The sequence below is a fragment of the Solanum tuberosum genome, unplaced genomic scaffold (assembly GCF_000226075.1).
Source record: "Solanum tuberosum cultivar DM 1-3 516 R44 unplaced genomic scaffold, SolTub_3.0 scf00017, whole genome shotgun sequence".
Taxonomy (NCBI): domain Eukaryota; kingdom Viridiplantae; phylum Streptophyta; class Magnoliopsida; order Solanales; family Solanaceae; genus Solanum; species Solanum tuberosum.
This window is the reverse complement of record NW_006238943.1, coordinates 957,846-974,283: the sequence shown is the minus strand read 5'-3', so window position 1 is coordinate 974,283 and position 16,438 is coordinate 957,846. Positions and strand designations below refer to the sequence as shown.

Below are 16,438 nucleotides of genomic sequence, written 5' to 3'. Positions count from 1 at the left end.
GCATTTACAAGCACTTTTCTTTAGAATCCTCCAAAATTAGCCTATGGATCTGGCGCCCGGAGCACCCAAACTTTATTTTTCAAAAAGTTTATGAGGACCTTCGTAATGAGTTGGGGAATCTTCACGTATATTCACACCATTTTTTAACGCCATTTCAGCATTTACAAGCCCTTTTTTAAGGATCCCCCAAATTTCCTGATTTTTTGTGTGTATTAGTCCATGGATCTAGCGCCAGGAGCACCCAAAAAAAAATTCTCAAAAATTTTTATGAGGACCTCCGTAATGAGTTGGCAAACCTTCACGTATGCTCACACCATCTTTTCAACTCCCATTTCCACATTTACAAGCCTTTTTTTAAGAATCCCCCAAATTCCCCGATTTTTCGTGTATATTAGCCTATGGATCTGGCGTCTGGAGCACCCCAATTTTTTTCTTAAAAAACTTTATAGGGACCTCCGTAATGAATTGGGGAACCTTCACGTATACTCACACCATTTTTTTAACATGCATTTCCGCATTTAGAAGCCTTTTTTTTAAAGAATCCCCCAAATTCCCCTATTTTTCATGTGTATTTGCCCAATGATCTGGCGCCCGGAGAACCTAAAAAAATATACTCAAAAATCTTTACGAGGACCTTCGTAATGAGTTGGAGAACTTTCACGTATACTCACACCATTTTTTAACGTCATTTCCGTATTTACATGTTTTTTTTCAAAATCCTCAAAATTCCCCAATTTTTCATGTGTATTAGCCCATTGATTTGGTCCTGCGCACCCAAAATCTTTTTCTCAAAAAACTTTACGAGGACCTCCGTAATGAGTCGGGGAACATTCACGTATACTCACATCATTTTTAACGTCCATTTTCGCATTAAAAGCCTTTTGTAAGAATTCACAATTCCCCGATTTTTCGTGTGTATTACCCCATGGATTTGGCGACCGGAGAACCCAAAATGTTTTTCTTAAAAAAATTTATGAGTACCTTCATAATGAGTTGAGGAACCTTCACATATACTCATACCATTTTTTTAACGTCCATTTCCGCATTTACAAGCTTTTTTTAAGAATCTCCCAAATTTCTCGATTTTTCATGTGTATTAGCCTATGGAGTTCTGGAGCACCCAAAAAAAAATTCCCGAAAAACTTTATGAGGACCTACATAATGAGTTGGGGAACCTTCACGTATATTCACGCCATTTTTTAATGCCCAATTTCTCCTTTATGAGCCTTTTTTAAGAATCTCCAATTCCCCTATTTTTCGTGTGCATTAGCCCATGAATCTGGCGCCTGGAACACCCAAAAAAATTTTCAAAAAACTTTATGAGGACTTTTATAATGAGTTGGGGAACCTTCATGTATACTCATGCCCATTTTTTAACGTTCATTTCCGCATTTACACGCCCTTTTTTTAAGAATCTCTCAAATTCCTTGATTTTTCGTGTGTATTAGCCTATGGATCTAGCGTCCGGAGAACCTAAAATTATTTTCTCAAAAAACATTATGAGGACCTCCGTAATGAGTTGGGAAACCTTCACGTATACTCACACCTTTTTTAACGCTCATTTCTGCATTTACAAGCTTTTTTTTAAGAATCCCCCAAATTTTCTAATTTTTCGTGTGAATTAGCCCATGGATCTAGCACCCGGAGCACTCAAATTGGGGAAGCGTTATGTACAGCCCCACCATTTTTTCAGGCATATTTTTGCATTTACAAATCAACTTTTAGGAATTACGCGGCTTTCTTGGTTTTTCGTGTGTATTAGCCTATGAATATGACGCCTCAGAGCACCCAAATTTTTTTTCTAAAAAAACTTTATGAGGACCTCTGTAAAGAGTTGGAAAAGCGTACGTATAATCCCACCATTTTTTAGGTATATTTTCACATTTACAAATTAACTTTTAAAAATTATGTGACTTTCTCTATTTTTCGTGTGTATATATACGTGCATAAAGTCATGCAGTTAATTAAAATCATCTTCGCTTTATTATAAATCAATCACTTAACTATCATTAATTTATATAATTTAATGTAAATATGAATGCAGATAAGATAACCCTACAATGTTCAGTCGCGTTATTTTTCCCTTTATCATTCTAATGGAACAGAGGTGAATCAAAATAAAGCATTAGATAACTTCTGAACACCCATTGGAGAAAAATATTTTACGGCAACTATATAATATAAAAATAATGTTCCAAAATATTATTGGTAAATTAAAATTGAGTGTTTTTATTTTGAAGAAACCAACAAACCATGGACTCCTGGAATATTCAAAATATAATGTACGTACAAACATAACCAAGAAACCACTATGTACATTTTTATTCGCTTTCGATGTTTACATCAAGTTATTTCATAATTGAAGCGAGAATGCATATTATTTAACCATTCATACAAAATGAAGGCTCATCTACAAACTACAAGACACATTTATTACATTGATGCAAACATCGAGTACAAGTTTTTTTCCCATCACACACGATTTGGCGTTACGTTAGGCGGAGTAGGTGCTGAACCCACTCGCTTTCCACGCTCCGATCGGCTATTCTCGGCAAACTTGATGCTGTTCTGGTGCATCCCCTTTTGCTTCTCATCCTCAGTATACTCAGAAGTGAAATAATGTTCTTCAGTACCTTTAATAGGATCTTTAGATGGAGGCAAAAACATACTACCCCATTGTGGAAAATGCACTAACGATACTGGAAGTGTACACGCGATGATCATCATCCCCATGTACGTTATTCCTGTGGCTGTTGAGTACTTTGTGCTCGTGAAAAACAGTAGTTGTGTCAATCCCGAACCAAAATTGCCTCCAGCTCCAGTCATACCGGATATTATACCTAATGATCTTCGCGAAATAAAGGGAATAATTCCAAACGTTGCACCACATGCTGCTTGTGCACCTATTGAAAATATGATCATCCAAGTAATAGCCAGAGGAAGTGTATTAGCCCTTCCAAGAAGAAAACAGAACACACCACCAAGTGTTTGTAAAATCCATAATGTCCATAATCTGCCTCTCATCCCGAAACGTTTAGCTGCAAAATCCGATGACCATCCTCCAAATGGTCGCGCTAATAAGTTAGCCATACCAAACGTTGCAGCGATGATTCCAGCTGTATGAAGCTTCAAATCAAATCTACACAAAAAAATTCAGAAAAATTGATTCAATATTCTTACTATTGATGTTCGTATAACGTTAAGTATAGGGAAACAAATCAAACCTATCGAAGAAATACTCAGCAATCACGTTATCTGTAGTCAATTCAACTCCCATCGAGTATCCATAGAGCAGAACAAATATCCATGTCCTGTAATTTGTTGCAGCATACCATAATATCTATGAAAAAATACAGATAACAAATGTTAGCTCAACGTAAATGTTAACGATATTTTTTGAATTTTGATATGATGATGTCACTAACCTTTGAGAATTTATCTTTAGAAACATTCCCTTTCTTCTGTAAAGAAGCGAGGTTACCATCAGGTAAATCTTGTCCAAGATTTAAAACTAAAATTCCCATAATAACATGAAGCCATCCAGGAATAAAAAATGCAATTCTCCAAGCAGTAAACGGGGTTGCCCCTGCTCTACGTATTATATCGTAGAGAAGAGGCATAATAAGTTGAGTAGCACCACCACCCATATTCCCCCATCCAGCAGCTGTCCCATTAACAAGTCCAATAATTTGACTATTAAACATCGTACTCATCCAATACTGACATGACACAAACGTTGCTAGTGAAAACCCAATCATAAACCTCACAGCAACGTACCCTCCAGCCGATGACACAAAAGACATACAAAAAACAGTTGGGGCTGATAACATTATGAGAAACGCGCAACCATATCTAGGACCTAACATGTCACATATCGCGCCCATCGCGAGCCTAGACAAGATACTACCCGAAACAGAGGCAACTCCAGCATTACCAACATCCATTTTAGTTAAATTAAGATTGTCCCTAATAATAGGGACTAAAGGGGCTGCACCAAAAGTCGATACGAAACAAGTAAAAAATGAAATCCATGAGAGTTGAAACGTTAGGCCATGAGGTTTCGAAAACGAATAAAATTTAAAAACTTTAGCCTTATGTTCAGAATCAACAGGGACTTTGAAATTGGCTGATGTATCAGTTGGTACAATAGGTGAAGCAACTGAAAATGCAAGAACTGGTTCTCTACCAGTAACACCATGCATTGAACTTCCTGGTGATCCTTCAATATCACCCATTTTAGGCAAAAAAAAAAAAAAAAGAGTGATTAAAATGGTAATTAAGGAAGATTAGTGAGTAATTAAGGATTTGTTTGATGTGTTTAATAAGTTGTAACAATTTTAGATGTGTTTATATAGGTGTTAAAAGTAACCAATGGAGATTATGAATGGTCACAATTTGTATAGAAAAATTGTTTAATTTAATTAGTAGAATACATTTTGCCGCATCTGATTATGAATAGTGTTTGTACTTATCGTATATCCCAAAGGTTCATCATTACTAAATATCGAGTTAATTTATGAGATGGTCACTCAGCTAATAATTATTATTGTTGACTTAGAATGTGTTCGATTCAGATGTTTTACGTTGAAAACACACTAGATAAGTATAAATAATATTGTTTTGAATGGAGGAAATCAAATTATGTGATAAGTAAAATAATGAAGTCACAAAGTTAAAATTCTGAATTCATCATTCTTCAAACTTTTTCTATTTAATTTCATGCTAATGATAACAAATGCAACAAAACATACTAGATTTTCTTTTCATATGTCATAGTTTTGGTGAATAGAGTTATTTGATACTTATTGTTAGTGGGAGGTGAGAGATATCCCGTGAGATTAGTCAAGATGCGCACAAACTGATCCAAACACCACAATTATCAAAAATAAACTAAAATATACAATATTCAAAGAGTTAGATGCATGATTACATTATGAAGATGGTACACAATTCTAATGAGTAGTTATCATTAGTCTGACTTATCATTTTTTTTTTTTGGTTTAAATAATTTCCCAATAATAAGAGATGATAAACTTTGGTTAGTTGTTGTTTACCAGGTCAATATTGAGCTCATGCAAATTGCAATCATTAAAATTAAGGTTATTTTTATTTGGTTCAAGATAAGGTACAATTGTAAGTACAATGTATAGGGCAAATTACAAGTCTATCAAGAGCCAAGATAAGCACAATAATCAGACTCAATCACACGTTCGAGCTGTGAAATTAATAATAAAATATTTTTTATTTAACTTATAAGTCACAAATTCAAATTGTTAAAATGGATATTAACATCTACACTATAATAGATTGTTTTCACCACACTTTTGGAAGTTTTATCTTTCCCAAAACCCTATATAAATACGAAATATTTTGTGCACTATACTAGCCTAGTCACTCTTTAACATTGGCTTCATCTTTGGAGGTTATCATTCAAAGCTGTGTTTAGGTAGTAGAAAATATTTTTCAAAAATAGTTTTCTTATTTATTTTATAGCACTAATCAAATTAAGTACACAAAAAACATTATTTCATAAATATATTTCTATATAATTTATGTAAATACTATGAGATGTTGAATGATTATAATGAATCTGACTAATCAGATGGGTACATAGAATTAATTTCCAAATTAATTAATTAATAAATAATCCATGATTGAACTTTAATTTATTTAATTGAGTTGACAATTGGGAAAAATTAGCTCAATGTACGGAGCCAAAACAAAGTACATTCGACATACCTTTGACCTTGGCTTTTCATATTGGGGAAATTAATTTGAGAATTAATTAATAAGAATTTAATTTTATTGACGGCTCTAGGTGTAATTATTAATATTTATTTATTATCATTATATTTTGATATGGAATATATAGCAAAGCTAAATATTACTATTTGTTTACTTACTAATATCATCTGGAAAAATAATTACTTATTTTTTCAGGAAAATATTGCACTTCTACCAAACACACGTTCACTAAATGTTTTTTTTTAATTATATATTAAGTTAATCTTTCAAACGATCATTCAACTAATAGTACTATTATCTTAGAAAGTCACGTTCTTTATTGAAAAAAGTTAAAATCAAGATGAAGGATTATTTTATTTGATAATAACTAATAACTATTAAGTTGAGTACTGACCATACAAGAAATCAATATAAGTATGTGAATATCTTCTTTTTCTTTTTCTCATAAGCCTAGGAAACGAGATTTAATAAAATAGAAATTCTAGTTTAAAGGATATTTATCTTGGAAAAGTCCTTAGCAAAAATATACTTATGTTTTTTTATTATTATTATTATAATAGAGTTTATTTAAAGAAGCCAAACGCCTCATATATAAATAAAATAAATGAAAGTATTTGTTGACTTATAATCGATAACTATCCGTAAATATACCGTACTTCATTTTATATTTTTATTATTTTCTCACTTAGATATTTTTATTAAAGTTCAATTATATTTAAATTCGCACATTGCAAGACTCATTTTTTAGAGTGATGCTCTCAATAATATCTATTCAATTTTCAGAAATTAAAATAAAGACATCTGATTAAGAATAATCCATATTAATTACTTTATTTTATTAATTAAACTTTTAAAAAAGTTTCTTAAAGTCAAAAGGAATATTATATTGGCAATCAAGTTAGGCCTGCACAACGATGGAGGGATATGAAGACTTAATCAGAGGTTAATTTCAATAGAATGTATTTTCTTATATTAAGTATCGAATAAAAAGGAGAGTTACATCTGGCATATTTAACTTATATTAAATGTCACAATAACATAGAATATGATGTCATAATCTTAATACTAATAAATTTACTACGCTATGAAATCTAAAGAATTATTTCAAACTTTTTATGTGTATTAATCTATGAAAATTTCAAAATATATGTGCTCAGCTCTGTTTGAGCTCAAATTGTATGAATTCATTCATGACGACCTAGTAAATGATATTCATAGTTTTTTCAAAGGCAAATGTTGCCTTTTTTGGAGGTTAGGGGTCACCAAACGAATTCAGGATTATCGTGACTTTTTGTGTGTATCAATTCATGAATTTTCCGAAATATGTGTTAACCAATTCTGTTTGAGCTCAAATTTTATGAATTCATTTGCGACAACCTAGTAAAGGATACTCATAGTTACCCTAGGATCAAATAGAGTCAGTCTATCATATTCTAAAAAAAATCATGAACTAATACACACAAAAAATACTTAAATAATCCAAAATTCCTTACAACTCAAGCCTACCTCTTTTTGCTTGAAGTTGATTGATATTCAAATCTGAAGTGTAGCATTCTAGTTTTTTCTTTTAAGAGAATTAACCTAAATAGCCGCTCATCTAACTGCTTAAATATAGATAACCATCAAATAAATAATATATATATGTGTAATTTATATATAATTAGTGCATAATCTATATATACCGACTAGAAAAACCAAACAGTAAATCTGACAAACTATTTGAATAAAGATACCTCCTTAGGATGAAGAGTATATAATTGTAAAGGGATTCATCACACATGATGAAGATAAGGTTATCAAACATATGCTAGAGTCTAATGCACAACAATAAAACTTTGCCAAAGTTAAAACTAACAGCAGACACATGACTAATTTTTTACCATACTACAATAGTAAATTTTTCGAAACTAACCGCGATCTAGTTTTCATTGTTCAAGTCCAGGGGACGATCGCGGTCCTAATTTTATCTACTTTCACAACCAGCTGTGAAGAAATAAGCGATTTCCTGCGGATCAATTGTTGTGTATTTACCTTTCTATCTATTGCTTCCATCAGAACGAACAATCAGGCGTTGTTGGTACTTCCTCCTCTCCTTTCAGCTGGTTTGTAAAGCACGACGGTAACAAACTTTGAGCGAAAACGAGATGTTACACCGACTGCCACGACTGGTCCCGGGGTTTGTCTGTCCTCGAGGTAGAGATGGTTTAGAACCACGTGTTGTGGTGATGGCAGCTCTGCAGATTGATCCCTAGTCACACTGTGGTGGTTCAATATGGTAGTGTGCAGCTGTGGTGGAACCATTGGTGGTTCACGTGCATCATCTTCGTTTCCAGGATGTACGTTGTTGTAACTTACATCAGGTGATCTTGGTATTTCGAAACCTGTCACGATAGCTTCATCCTGTGTGCATAACTTGGATTAAGGCATAGTTTTAACAAACAACAGTACAATCAATATGTATGAAATGTGCAACTTACTTGAGCTTCGCCATATCGATGTGCTTGATTCATGTTCACTTCAACGAAGAGTCGCACAAACTGAAATAGAGAAATGGAATCCTTTAATTGACATGATTCAGAGCCTTATAAATTGAACGTATACTTAAAAGACAAATATCATAAATGGAAACACAATACAAATGAACAAAGACAGTGGTACAATTACAATTATGTTTCCCGGTTATACATGGCACCTGCCGTGGAAGAGAATGACCGAGTTCAATGATCAGTTTTAATTCAAGATGACCAAATTCAAGGTTTCAACAGTGTTGTCAAAAGCAAAAAAGCTCTAAGGTCCGTTGAGGCTTTAAGCACAAATAAAGTGTTGGCTTTAATGCAAAAGGTGTGAAGGGAGAAAAAATACAAATATATATATAGGTTTAGTCCAAGACTAACAATCATAAGTATGAATGACAAACATACGTACAAAGAAATTGAAAAAAAGAACAAATAAATTGTTTGGTGTTTGCTTCTTCAAAAGAGACTTGTTGGCAAAGAAAAATATGTCTTAGAGCCTTGATGATGATAATAAAGCACACATTAAGTGAGGAGAAGCGCTCAACACAATTCTGAGTCTCGCCTTCAATGCTTAAGCACGCCTTTGACAACACTGGGTTTCAAGCATTTCTTTTCTACTGTAGAAGTTTCTCATAAATATCTACAACAAGATCCTAATCCCCAATGTTATTCAATGTGCGCTTAGGCCCTGAAGTAAGGCTCCAATAATGTCAAGCGCTTCGCCTCGCTTAATGTGCACTTCAGTGTTGTCATCAAGGTTCTAAGGCATAATTTTCCTTGCTAATGAACCTCTTCGGAAGAGACGACACTAAACAATTGATATATAGTAATTATTTTTCAATTTCTTTGTATATATATTTGTCATTCATGCTTATAAATTATTAGTCTTGGACTAAACATATATAATTGTATTTTTTCTCCCTTTGCACCTTTTTGCATTAAAGCTCACGCTTTATTTGCGCTTTGAGCTTAAAGCCCCAACAGACCTTAGAGCTTTTTTGCGCTTTTTGTTTTTGATAACACTGCTAATCCAATACGTAGAATCTAAAGAAGGTATTTACCTATGGTGAAACATTCATGCAAGATCTACAGAGCTATTCTCTGGAACATGTCAGATCGAAATGAGCAACAAATGATTGCAGCTATGAACTTGTACCAGAAGCTTCTTCAATGTGTATTCAAGACACAGATAAAAAAGAGTTTCACAGGACACTACACAAGATCAAAACTTGTTACTAATTTCAATAAAATAAGAAATAATGGTGCACAGTATCCCCTTTGTCCTTTAAATACTAGAAAAAGTTCCTTCAAGCTGACACACACTTATCCACCAACTATGCTGCACCAGACTCGCACTCTCCTACCTTAAAATCCAATGTAGGAAATTCCCCTCAAACATAATCAAACTCATTCTTCCCAACTAGATACCTCAACCTATCCAAAATCAAAGTATCATTGATCGAAGAACTTCCAACTCTGCCTTCAAAAAGAAGGCTTCCAAACATAGTCAACAAACTAAGCACGTCCACACATATTCTAAACTTAGATATCTAAACTTTAACTTTATTCTGAAAACGGAAACACATGAGCTTTAATAGCATTCTCCATTCTAGAAGTAGAAAAAGGAAGAGAAATCCATGTGGAAAAGGTAAGCCCCGCTTTCAAGCTATAATCCACATAAGAAATCCTCTCCCAGCTCCCAAAATACTAGCAGTAACAGTTTTCCAAGGGGGAAAAAAGAAGAAAATTTGTATGTTGTTACAGACGGGCCGCACACTGCCAGATGCAGTTTTTCGGGAAAATATAGTGAGAAAAGAAGATCGAACTCAAGATTTTTAAAGGAGGATTCAAAAGATTGAGTTTCTTCTAAACCATCTTCCCTTAATCTTGTGCTATGAACATGATGACTCTTAATTTTTCTATGATAGTTTTTACACCATAGCTTTCTCATAGTTGAGTTGTGATGAAACCTATGATTTGATTAGTGATTAATCCATGTGTGGTTATAAAACCACAAAGGGCCCCAATTCCATGTACTAAGAATAGATGTCTACTTTTACTTGTCCAGTTTAGAAAACCAAGATATAATCTATCACTTAGTTCCTAATTTACGCTTACTATTAACTAGTCATTTTCCAAAACATAAATTTATTATATTCAAAGGGTGATATGGTAAATTGTCATTCTATGTATTGCACCTTATAGGGTGTGCCAAGTCAATATTGAACAAGTAAAAATGGATGGAGGGAGTAAATTGTCTACCAAAAGTTTCAATTACAAAATGACCACAAGTACCTAATTTATTTGACTTTATCTGGCCTCTAATATTCTCAAATATAAAAGAATGACCCTATACTAGTAATGCATGAAAACAAAGTTGAAAACATTAACTATTCCATCTTGACTTAATGATCAGCCGATGACCCCATTATGGCTTATACCATACACATAAAAATAAGACACTAAAAGGGTTAATTTAAAAATAACAAGACCTATATATAGATGGAACACGTACACAATTCCATACTCTAACCCCTACTTCCATAAATGCTTGCACTCCACACCACATTCCAACTGGTTACCTTAATAAAAAAATCCAAAACATGCAGCAATTCAAACTTCGACAATATCCCATATATTTTCAAATCATTAAAATATAAGTGAAAGAATCTAACTTGGGATTGAGTCGTAGTTGTTATATTGTTTAAACTATCGCAAGAATACTGCCAAAGATAAGAGCATGTCTTCGATTGTGACAACTCAACTAACAGTTTTTAATAACTGATGTCAAATAGTTAGAATTATCCATCCGCGAGTTTGTCCTAACAAATTCAAAAGGCTTAGCTATTGGTTTAGCCTTTCCACTCCACCAAACATCCTTGTCTCTCTTCTACCTCATTTCCATAAGCCAACTCATCTTAAATCATATTAAACCCTGCTTTTGTCAGCTTACTCAAATTGCTGGTCACATATCCAGATAAAGGAGGAGTGTTGTAGAAGGTTGACCACCATCTAAAACTAGTTAATTTACGATGAAACAAAAAAATAACTATTCCACAAATTCTTCGTTCTGTTAATGTCGTTCCAAGAGCAAGGTTACACAAAAGACTTGCTGAAAGTTAATTGATAATGGCTCTCACCAGGAAGGTGCATGCACACCAACACACACACATATATAATTAGATTTGACTAAAATGACTAATCTAATTTCAGAAACTTCCTCGAGGACCAACTATGTTTATCATAAATTCTTTCAAACATTGATGACAGCGGTGCGTATGATAATCACCATCAAATCTCCTCCCTCAACTAACATTTGTAATCTACTATACAAATTTTTAACTCCTTTCAACCTATTTCTATTGATCTTCATCTTTAAGCATCCACACTTTTAAGCAAACATCCAGTATTGCACTCTTTTAAATACTATATTTTTTTCTTTCCTGATAAGTAGTGCATTCTTCACTATCATACAAAGCAAGTGTACGCTCACAGCTCATTAGACATGTATAACTAATTTTACATGTAATTTAGGGGGAGAACACTTAAGCATGGAAACAATGCTCAAATGCAGATGCTGCATAAACTCTTTCCTTCTCCATTAAGTGCTAATAACTTATCTACCATCCTAAACACCATGTGCTTTCCGTGCTCAAGTGCAGATGCTACGTGAACTCTTTCCTTCCCCGTGATTAAGTACTAATAACTTACCTACCATGTAAAACACCATGTGATTTCCATGCTCAAGGGCAGATGATACGTAGCTCTTTCCTTCTCCATGATTAAGTGCTAATAAATAATCTACCATGCAAAACACCACATGACTGCATGATTCAATTACATTTCTGTTTAGCCCACTAGCTTAATTGAGAAACATTCATCATTCCTAAAAGTTCTTCAAAAAGGTGATTGACGAAGAATCAATAATTCCTACTTCTTCCAAGTGTAGGATAACTCCAGAAACATAAAACCCACCAAAAGTGGAAAAAACTTGCTTACTGGAAACTACACATTGTCAACTTGAAATATTAATACATTTCTTGAACAAAGATTTTCTTTCTAAAATAAGAATCAACTACTTTGCCAACCTCTAAAAATTTTATTCAACATGTATAAATAATCTATCCAGAACCACCACCAACAACAACATACCAGCATAATCCCACAAGTGGGGTTTGGGGAGGGTAGTGTGTATGCAAATCTTACCCCTACATTAGGAGGTAGGGGTTGTTTCCGGTAAGACCTCGGTAAGCAAAAAGAACTATGATTAGAACCCATAAACTAAATAACCTGGTTCCACCTTTGGTACCACCCTCCACCTTCCCTCACCCAAAAAAGGAAACCCTAAAAGGATCCAAAATCATTCACATAGGGAATCTACACAATCTACACAAATTGATTGTATATGTAATTTTGGTTCTACAATCATTAATTCACAAACACAAAATACAACAAGGAACTACAAAGACAAACATTCATAAACTAATCAAACTTCCACAAGTTACACTAACCTGATTTAACTTTCCTTTGGTTCTTCAATCATACACACAAAGAATTCAGCAGAATAAACAACCCATCTGCACCAAAAATCAATGGAAACACAAGAAAAATCAAAACTTTAATCCATCAAACAAAAAAATCCAACAAGAACCACTAAACCTAAAAGCCCAAATTGATCCACATAACACAAAGCAGAAAAAAGATCAAGAATTTAGTAAAAATGATTTCTTTCAACACAAACTCTATAGAAACAGGCAAAGAAGCACATAAAAATCAAAACTTTAATCCATCAAACAAAAAAATCCAACAAGAACCACTAAACCTAAAAGCCCAAATTGATCCACATAACACAAAGCAGAAAAAAGATCAAGAATTTAGTAAAAATGATTTCTTTCAACACAAACTCTATAGAAACAGGCAAAGAAGCACATAAAAATCAAAACTTTAAACTTTACATAGAGCAAAAACAAAGAATTTCACCTGAAAATGCCAGAAAAATCAAAACTTTATAAACAAAAATCAGATAAACCCATCAAGAACTACTAAACTAAAAAACCCAAATTGATCCACAAGACACAGAGCAGAAAAAAGATAAAGAATTTAGTAAAAATGTTTTTTTTTATACACAAACTCTATAGAAACAGGCAAAGAAGCACATAAAAATCAAAACTTTAAGTTTACATAAAGCAAAAAAAGTAATCCCAAGAACTAAAACCAATGAATTTCACCTGAAAATGCCAGAAAAACAAAAGGGGTTCTGAAACTCAAAAAAAAAAAAAAAAAAACACTATTTACAGCTTATATAGAGTATCTCACCTAGAAGATTCCGCCTTAGAATCAAAAGAATCAAATTTACAAAATCACAAGAATTGTATTTTAGGGAAAAAAACATAATTCTCTAGAGAAATAAAACTTTTGCCAAAAAGAGAAAAATAGGAACATAAAGATTAGCAATTGGGCTTAAGCAAAATGAGCAATGGGCCAAGTTATAAAATATCCTAATTAAGAACATGTCAAATCAAGTAAATAAATGAATGGGAAAAAATTACGCGGATAAGTAAATGTATACTAGTTAATTAGTTATTATAGCATTAGTTTGAATTACCGCTCGCAACCTCTTTTTAGCTATAATTATGTGCACCTCTCTCCTCTCTTCCTCTCTGTCGTTTTTCTCTCCTCTCTTATACATATACAAATTATACATATACATATACAATTATATGACAGATATACAAATATAATTCGCCTCTCTCCCTCTTTTCCCTCTCTCGCTCGTCTCTCTCCTGCCTCTTCCAATCCCACTCGCAAGATATACAAATACATATGTATATCAGTTACATATATATGATAGATATACATATATATTTCGACAGATATACAAATACAATTCACATCTCTCTACTCTTTGCCATCTATCGTTCACCTCTCTTATCCCTCTCCCAATCTCGCTCGTCTCTCTGCCTCTAACATGTAGCTACGAATCGTAATTAGCAAACTATAGTTATGGAACCTAACTAAGTTGTTTTAGTGGCTATTTGCGAAAATTCCCTAAATGAAATGCTACATGAGATATGTACAATAGGATTGGTGTTGGCAAAATGAGTCCATATGGCGGGTTAAAATTCAATTCATTTTTTTTTTTACAAATCATTTCAACTCGTCCAAAACTCAACTCAAACTGTCCATTTACCGCCACAAAATATGATATTGAATTACGAATTAGCTTTGGACCATATATACTTATTAATCAAACAAAAAAACAAAGAATTTTATTTGAATACTGATATTGAACTTGAAATTAACCAAGAAAAAAATCACATAACTTTGTAATGACTTTAGACGCGTGTCACGTCCGAAGGTAATTTTAACAAAGCCTAATTTTAGATAAATATATTTGGACGTTTTAAGAAAATGTAATTTCAGATATAATATCTTAAATTCAACCTTAACTTCAAACACCGCTTGTTTTAAAGTTTTTCGAATTGAGTAGACTTGACAATTTTTACGTGTTGCTAATATGATTCAAATAGTGATTTCAAAATCAAGTATATGTGCATTTCGCCCACTAGGAAACTAACTCTATGAAAGCCTATCATTAAGGATAAAAAGCATATCAACTATTTTTATGAGAGAAACTTCATAAAAAGCTATAGTATAGGTGAATATTATGTCGTTCAGTGAGATTTTTGCCCATTTACATAATATTATTTATTTTTTCTTTTTTTATATTAGAGTTCTGATGCAATTGTATCAAAGATACAATTTAGATTGTTGCTATTAAATATGCAAGTCCTTAATTGATGCGAGCGATCAATGCAATAATGTAACCAATCATATTAATTAACGAAATTTACACTATTGATTTGTTGTGAAGTTGTAAACAAGACAACAAAATAATCTATAAAAATTTCATAAACAAAATCTGATAATTTTTATTTACCCTATTGACTTCATTTTCTTTTTGATTACCGGGGGGTTGTGGATGAAGTATCAAAGTTAGTATTGTTGCGGTGTATCAACTATATATATTAACCATTTAAGTTTTGATACGACATTTCAGGATTTGGAACGCTAACAACAATTCCTTAGATAATTGATGGTATCATGATACCTTTCTGATACATTACATCATGATACAGTTTTGATACACGATGCATCATGCATGAAACCATTTTGGGAGTCGGGGGAGTTGTATGTGAAATCTCACCTTTTTTTGCACATTTATTGGGCATTTAGGATCTATTTTACAGGAATTAGGCGATTTTCTATGTTTTTCATGTATGTTGGCCATAAATATTTGGTGATATGGCTTCCAAACGATTTTTTTGCCAACCTATACGGAGGCATCCATAGGGAGTTGGGGGAGCAGTCGGTAAAGTCTCACCATATTTTGCACATACTTTGAATATTTAGGAATCATTTTATAGAAATTAGGTGATTTTCTAAAACTTTCGTGTGTGCTAGCCTATTATTAGTTTAGTGATATGGCTTCCGGACGATGTTTTTTTTAAAATCTATACGGAATCCCCCGTAAGGTGATTTTCTCAGTTTTTGGTGTGTGTTAGCCCATGAATAATTTTGGTGATATGACTTTCGAGCGATTTTTTTGCAAAACCTTAACAGAACCCTCCATAGGGACTTAGGGAGTTGAGAAAGCAGTATATAAAGTCTCACCATTTTTTGCACATATTTTACGCATTCAACATCCGTTTTACAAGAATTATGCGGTTTTCTCAGTTTTTCATGTGTGTTAGCCCATGAATATTTTTGTGATATGGCTTCCGGACTATTTTTTGCAAAGTCTTTATGGAACCCTTAGTAGGGAGTTTGGGAAGCAATACATGAAGCCTCATCATTTTTTGTACATATTTGGACATTTATGAGCCATTTTAGAGAAATTAGGCGATTTTCTCAATTTTTATATGTTTTAGCCCATGAATATTGTGGTGATATGACTTTTGGATGATTTTTTTACAAAATCTTTACAAAACCCTCCGTAGGGAGTTGGAGGAGCCCTACGATAAGTTTCACCATTGTTGCACATATTTTGGGCACTTATGATCCATTTTACAGGAATTAGGTGATTTTTTCCATTTTTCCAGCATGTTAGCCCATAAATTTTGGTGATATGACTTTCTTAGATAATTATTTTAGATAGTTTCAAATATATATATATA

The 16,438-nt window shown here is 33.1% G+C and overlaps 2 protein-coding genes across 5 annotated transcripts; both read right to left on the bottom strand.

The window, feature by feature from the left end:
• Nucleotides 1-2,270: 2,270 nt before the first annotated feature.
• On the bottom strand, nt 2,271-4,328 carry LOC102596700 (high affinity nitrate transporter 2.4-like). Its single transcript, XM_006340157.2, has 3 exons — nt 3,426-4,328; nt 3,225-3,340; nt 2,271-3,139 (listed from the first exon to the last, which is right to left on the bottom strand). Exons 1-3 carry the CDS (start codon nt 4,233-4,235, stop codon nt 2,473-2,475), a joined length of 1,593 nt encoding a protein of 530 aa, XP_006340219.1. The 5' UTR covers nt 4,236-4,328; the 3' UTR covers nt 2,271-2,472.
• Nucleotides 4,329-7,447: 3,119 nt separating this feature from the next.
• Nucleotides 7,448-13,674, bottom strand: LOC102595708 (SNF1-related protein kinase regulatory subunit beta-3-like). Of its 4 annotated transcripts, none has more exons than XM_006340155.2 (4): nt 13,578-13,674; nt 12,773-12,838; nt 8,223-8,282; nt 7,448-8,145 (listed from the first exon to the last, which is right to left on the bottom strand). In XM_006340155.2, the coding sequence occupies exons 3-4, from the start codon at nt 8,253-8,255 to the stop codon at nt 7,810-7,812; spliced, it is 369 nt and encodes a 122-aa protein (XP_006340217.1). In that variant the 5' UTR covers nt 8,256-8,282; nt 12,773-12,838; nt 13,578-13,674; the 3' UTR covers nt 7,448-7,809. The 4 variants fall into 4 exon arrangements, with proteins under 4 accessions (XP_006340217.1, XP_006340216.1, XP_006340215.1 ...); XM_006340154.2 differs by lacking the exon at nt 13,578-13,674 and adding an exon at nt 13,490-13,530; XM_006340153.2 differs by lacking the exons at nt 12,773-12,838; nt 13,578-13,674 and adding an exon at nt 10,777-10,845.
• Nucleotides 13,675-16,438: the final 2,764 nt, after the last annotated feature.

Excerpts from the sequence above, each read along its gene's own strand:
- LOC102596700 (XM_006340157.2), bottom strand. The coding sequence starts at position 4,235 with ATGGGTGATATTGAAGGATCACCAGGAAGTTCAATGCATGGTGTTACT. Across the intron at positions 3,341-3,425 it reads CTAAAGATAAATTCTCAAAG|ATATTATGGTATGCTGCAAC; the intron begins GTTAGTGACATC and ends ATTTTTTCATAG. Across the intron at positions 3,140-3,224 it reads GCTGAGTATTTCTTCGATAG|ATTTGATTTGAAGCTTCATA; the intron begins GTTTGATTTGTT and ends TTTTTTGTGTAG.
- LOC102595708 (XM_006340153.2), bottom strand. The coding sequence starts at position 10,830 with ATGTGGTGTGGAGTGCAAGCATTTATGGAAGTAGGGGTTAGAGTATGG. Across the intron at positions 8,283-10,776 it reads GGGTTAGAGTATGGAATTGT|TTTGTGCGACTCTTCGTTGA; the intron begins GTACGTGTTCCA and ends TCTCTATTTCAG. Across the intron at positions 8,146-8,222 it reads ATCGATATGGCGAAGCTCAA|GATGAAGCTATCGTGACAGG; the intron begins GTAAGTTGCACA and ends TTATGCACACAG.